Source organism: Rhopalosiphum maidis, chromosome 3, assembly GCF_003676215.2.
Source record: "Rhopalosiphum maidis isolate BTI-1 chromosome 3, ASM367621v3, whole genome shotgun sequence".
NCBI lineage: Eukaryota > Metazoa > Arthropoda > Insecta > Hemiptera > Aphididae > Rhopalosiphum > Rhopalosiphum maidis.
In genome coordinates, this window is record NC_040879.1 from 14,548,919 (window position 1) to 14,555,504 (window position 6,586).

A 6,586-nucleotide genomic window follows, 5' to 3' on the forward strand; every position below is an offset into this window, starting at 1 on the left:
TCAATTTTAAGTTCCAATACAAAATGATTTTATTTGATTGCCAAATTATAGTTCTATTACTTAAAAATTTAAATAATGAATCTATTCAATAATTATTATTTTAGTTTATTTTCTAAGATAAATGTTATAACAGATTAGTTTCAGTATTTTATATATATAAATGTAAAATGTAAATAAGATACATGTAATTTGATTTTTATCACTATGTAGTATTTAGTAATAGCCACTTTGTTGTCTCTTCATATTATTTTTTATTTGAAGGTTTTGATATGTCTCCAATTACTTCATCCAACACATAATTTAGCAATCCCATTGTTTGATCTTGAACCAAAACTATGTCAAAAGCAAGTTTATATTGTTGCAAATAACCATCTTCATGTTCCAGCTGTAATTAATGTATATATTATGTTGAAATTTATGTTGAAAAAGAATAGATTAATATATAAATTATACAATATAAAATATATGCTATTACCAAATTGGCATTTAAAAATCCTATACGTAGTACAGTATCGTATTGGATACCACCATCCATATTTGCATCTCCTAACGAATCACCTAAAAGGATAACATTGGATCTTCCATTTAAATGTGTATCCTGAAAAAAAAACAAATTTTAGTTTACTTATAAGCAGTTATTATTTGTAGTTACATTTACATTTTGATGTGTATCAATGTATGCATGTTCATTTTTATTAAATACATGTATGAGTTTTTCTCCTTTAAATCCTTCAATTGTAGATAAACCGTTATTGTCTGTAGACAATTTTAAAAAATTTGATACAACTTTTACATTATCAGTTAACAAATTTTCATGCAATAGTATGAGTTCAACAACATCACCAATCAATGCCAATAAAACAATAATAGGTATTTTTTTGCAGAATAATTTGTTAAATGCTTCAGTACTACCATCTCTAAAAATATATACAAATATTATTAAAAATATAAATTTGTAATAGAACATATTATAGGTTTACCTTTTATTTTAATATTGCATATGATATTTATAATTATAAATTATTATACTAGTAATTTAAAGCAAATACAATTTAAAAATCACTATTAAAAAAACAAATAGTATTTTAATGTATACATTTGGTCAAGTATCAATATGTTTAATATTGATTTTAGATTCAAAATGTATGCTATGTAACTGTAAGAATGATTGTCTGAATAAACAAGTTTGTGTAGCATCTAATGTATATAATATTATTCACGTAGGAGAAAATATTTGATTAATATTATACATAAATTAAATAAATTGTTAAATATAACAATGGTTTTGAAAAGAGTAATAATAATACCATAAAACATTCAATTAAACATACACCTATGATTGACGAATTTAGTGAAAATTAAAGATTTTATGCAGTATATTACATGAAACTTAATAGTGAAAAAATATTTCACTAATTATTAATTTTATAAAATATAATACTAAAATCACCATTAAATTTATCAAAAAACAAATTAAAAACTACTTGAGTATCATGAACTATTTTTATTCTAACAAATGATTTATAAATACCTAAGATGAAGGTCAGCTTTCTCAATAGATTTTTTAATATCTTTATACTGAAAACACAAGCCTTTCAACAAAAGTTGACTTTTTTGCCACCATTCTTCAATAAATGGTAACTTTTGTGCGACTGTCATTTGTGTGTTATCTTCAATTGGTCGATATGTTTGTAATAATATTCGGGCTTTTTCTTTGTAATCTTCTGATAAACTGTCACATGATTCAAATACACCTAAAAAAATAAAATATTCTAATACATTTTTTACATAATTTTATGAATTAAATTATTTTTAAATTTTCATTAGCTTAATTTATAGCAATGGATTTATACCAATAACATGTAAAAATTATTCATTAGTGGTTAGTATTACTATAAACTACAACTTAAAAACAGGTAAATATTTGATTAAGTGTTTGATCTTTTGTGCATTTTATTTTCAAAACCTTTGAACTATTAACCGATTTATAAACTACCATGTAATTATATTAAAATAAAATATGCATTTAAATAAAGATCAAATAGTAATAGTATTTAAATTTTGTTTTTTTTTCATTATGTCATTATTGTGTAACAATAAGATATTATTTATGGTTTGTGTTTATATATGACATAGTTTAATAAAAACAATAAAATATTACTTAAATAATATGAAATTATTATTTAAAAAAGTTGGTAAATCTACTAACTATGTACTTCCTGGTTTCTTATATTTTTATTTCCAATATAATATACACAAATAATTTTAACATTTTTAGTGCATTTTCTCGCTTGAAAAAATATGTTTTATATAATATATTGTATAGCAATGAAGGCAAAAATTAGATAAATGCTAACATCATATTAAAATATAATTTACCTAATTATATCTTTTATAATTACAACAAACTGCAGTATAAAATACCTTAAATTATTGCATACATGATTTACATTTTAAGCTAATCATTTTCAATATTGACAATTATGTTGCTACCTATTGGTTTTTAGAAATAATTTAGAATATTATATTTTAAAACAGCTTATAGTTGACACCAATAACCAAAAATGTTTTGGTATAATACTTGTATTACATTATTCCAATTTTTAATCGATGTTATCTTAATTTAATTTTTTTTTACATAATTTTTAACATTTATCTAAATGTTCACTTCTTTTAAATAGAGAACAACTAGCATTTCAAAACATTTAATTTAAAATTGAGTAATGTAATTAGAATTTGTAGCAAAATATCAAAATACATATGTTATTTAACATTTATAAACCGAATAACCTCAAAAATGTACTAAAATCTATCATATCTTGAAAATGTTAGTATAAATTATAAATATTAAGTAAAAAAAAAAAAAGGAAGATAAAAAGCAATTCCAAGTACTTATAAAAATTAATTATGAAGGAAATTCAAATAATATATTTGTTTTCAACTTACTAAAACTACTCATTGTTTGTTTGTTGTTGTACTCTGACGTAGATATGGTTCGATCGAAATCTGATATTATCTTGAAATACATTAAGATACACACACAGTAAATACATAGTATTAGTAGTTAGATATATAAAATACTATGAAAGAATGTTACTTGTAATTTATCAGGGCCGTCCGTCACTAGCTGTGCAATCTTTGCGTTGACATCATTTTCACATCGAATGTGAACCGTGGAGCCAATTTTTGTTTGATCTAGAGAAAAATACAAATATTATATAAAATTAATAATTTATATGTAAGTTTCTACCTACAACACAGTCAATAAAACTAGATTAAAATACACATAACGTACCTCTTCAATGAACTTCATGTTTGAGCAGGAACGTGAAATAATAATGAAAGAGTTCGCACAGCACGTATTGTAATCAATTGAATGAACCTCGGGAGCGCTCGACAACTATAACAATTATAATACAATTATAATATTATTATGAGAACAGTACAAGCAATAAATGTACAATGTCCGTCCTACAAAATTAAAATTATGAACTTCGTCAGAACTCCGCTGTGTGAAACCGCGAGGGTGGTGATATTAAGTTGTAGTCAGTGACGAGAAATCGTCAACGATTGACAACAGTCGCGATCGGACGTTCGACAGAAGGATTTTCGGCCTTTGGCAACGACGTTGATATCGGGACCGTCAATGTCTGTTAGGATTTATGAGTGGCCGATAAAAATATATTGCAATTAAGTACGTACGCTGCAGTAAGAAGTAATCGCAAGACGCGGTAGTCACGTAGTGGAAAAAATGACCGAGCAAATAAAAAATAAACCATAGAATTAACTATTAAGATTAACACCCGCGGTCACATCATCATCATCCGTCACAATAACGCGGCAACCGGCAGATAAGGCGACGAGATTGTGCCATTGTGGCGATGTGTACCTACGTGGCTATTATCCGGCAATAACAATATTCTAATTCTAATATTTACATAATTACATAATATACCTATGTAAAAATTATAAATTATGATCGTCGTCGTCCTCGTCGCTGTCGCCGCCACCTCCTCCGTACAAAACATACATGTACTGACGTACGGTTATGTGGCAAAAATATGTGAAATTGTCCTGGAGGACGGCATCAATAATCCCAAAAATCAACGAATCCCATTCAAACAATGTAGGTACAGGCGATACAGATTTTATACGTTTAAATACTTAAATAATATTGTCCCTTTCTAGAGTTGTCACTAAGAATTTTGGCTATTCGACATTATATTTTTTGATTAATTGCATTTATATGAATATGTAACAGTCGACCGCCGCACTATCCAAATAATAATAAATCGTTATTTTATTAATTGTTGTCAATGTTGCCGTTGTGTCAAAATCAAAATTGTGAATTCCAGTCACCACTTTTTGACATGACATAAATTATTCGAAATTTGTATATTAACAATTATGTGCTTTGGACTTGACGTTAAACTAATATACCTATTTTATCGACACTCAAAATGAACATGGACATGGTTTTTTTTTATTAGTCTCACCAATAAACTCAGTAGATCAGCAATTAAGTCAATTAAGATGCATTTTTAATTTATTAGATAAGATATGAATTGTGATCGGTTATAATTTATACCACAGATTAAGATATAGGTAGGTACTTGGTATATGCCGTATATATATTATGTCCTAACTCCTAATCCGTAACCTAGACAAATAATTGTCTTAAAATATACCATAATATTTACATTTTTCGGTATTAAATAACACAATTGATGTCCCGTGCGTTTGAAACGGCAATTTTTCGTGGAGGCCAATTTGTTTAACAATACCGATAGAACACGGTTGTGTGAAAAGATCTTACTATTCATAGTTATCTTCCTACTCTATGTCGTATCTACAGGAGTACCTACAAGATTACAGCGCCGAAGAAACCAAGTATATGTCTACAGCAGTCAACTATTTATAGGTAGTCTTTATTTAAGGTCTATGAGCATGCCAATTGGCATAATATCTATATATAGTTAGGTATTGGCTTTCACTTAAGTATAGGTATTAGTTTTACCTACTTTTTAAGCGAGTCTGTAAAGTCAGAAAATAAATTATTTATACTTTATAGGTACCTATACTATAAAATAAGTAAATACTTAAATTTAAATAGTTATGGTATAATCATGTACGATATAGGTACCCAAATAATCAATAGTTACTCATAATCCATGTATACGTATAAGGTCTAGTGTCGCCTTGTCGGGTTTAATGGTATAAATGTATAATTATATGGTGTATACCTATAATGTCCTACTGTAGTACTGAGTATAATATCCTTATTGGCTAACTAGTAGCTGTTGTATCGTTATCTAATTATCTTCTCTCATTGATTAAGTCAAAGTGTACGTGAATTGTGAAATAAATATTGAATATCATTCAATTCACAATTGACAATTAGTACCTACTAGTCTACTGCCTAGTTGCTATTAGATAATACTACGAACTTTATTACTACAATAGACTAACACACAACGACTTAACATTATAAAAAAGATCGCGCGCGGTCACAAGGTTGTAGTATACATAGTTTGTATACTAAAATACAAGACTTAAGACTTAAACTTGAGGTAAGCAATTCTAAATATTGAATCGTGTTATGATCCATTACTTAAAATAATATTATATACTGGATTATTCATAATTCTATCAAAATGCACAGCAGGTACAGTTTTCCTCATAAATTTTCTCGAGTATGTAAAAAAAACAAACTAAAAACTATTTATAATATTCATGTTTTTATATTTAATCTATATATTAAATAATATACTATGTATATACTTGTCAACAATTTAAAGCCACACAATTGTATATCAATATACTAGGTAGTAGTATGTACATTAGGTACTTCTGTTTTATAACAAATTTATTCTCATTACTCGTATAATATTATTTATCTATATTGGTATAGATGAATAGTCTATTAATTTTTGTTAATATATTAAAAATTACTAATATATATATATAATTATGTATGAATTATATAATATTTTATTCATACATCATACTTATTAATATATTACATTTTATATGTATAGGTATCTATAAATGTAGAATGTTAGTCTGGTAGGTATTTAATCATTCTACCAATTATGTGAAACCATGACTCGTGAGTCGTGGGATAGTCTATAATTTCTACTACAACACTTACAAAGAAAGAATGCGTTCGATTGTATCTAAGAAGTTATAGAACCCATTTTAACAAACCTATTAGCCGTATTTGCAAAAAACAATAGATATACGATATACCGCATAGGTAATATATATAATATTATTTATACTATCGCGTTTACACATTATAAATGCGTGTGTGTGTACTTTATGTATACTGTATAGCTATAATTAAAAATAATTTGATTATTATGAATACTAAATATCGACGGTCAGTTGTGAAACGGCCAATAATAGTCGAAACAATCAATTGACTACAATTAACAAATGAATGTCGTACATAAAATATATTTAAAATCAATGATCATTAGTTTCTTAAGTCATTTCTAAAAGAAAAAGGTTAGGTATTCTGTGATATTTTTTTAAGTTCAAAGGAGCATAGTGTGGGTTAATTTTTTAACCATTATTTACCTCC

At 26.4% G+C, this 6,586-nt stretch overlaps 1 protein-coding gene across 1 annotated transcript in view; it reads right to left on the reverse strand.

Annotated features, from left to right (window-relative positions):
• Nucleotides 1-132: 132 nt before the first annotated feature.
• LOC113559769 (cytosolic 5'-nucleotidase 3-like) overlaps nt 133-6,586 on the reverse strand; it is a 20,769-nt gene continuing 14,315 nt past the window's right edge. The window contains exons 2-7 of the mRNA XM_028188650.1: nt 3,098-3,195; nt 2,947-3,016; nt 1,532-1,754; nt 659-917; nt 476-598; nt 133-385 (exon numbers count right to left, since the gene is read on the reverse strand). Coding sequence (XP_028044451.1) covers nt 245-385; nt 476-598; nt 659-917; nt 1,532-1,754; nt 2,947-3,016; nt 3,098-3,195 — 914 coding nt within the window. The 3' untranslated portion in view covers nt 133-244. The remainder of the gene's footprint in view (nt 386-475; nt 599-658; nt 918-1,531; nt 1,755-2,946; nt 3,017-3,097; nt 3,196-6,586) is intronic.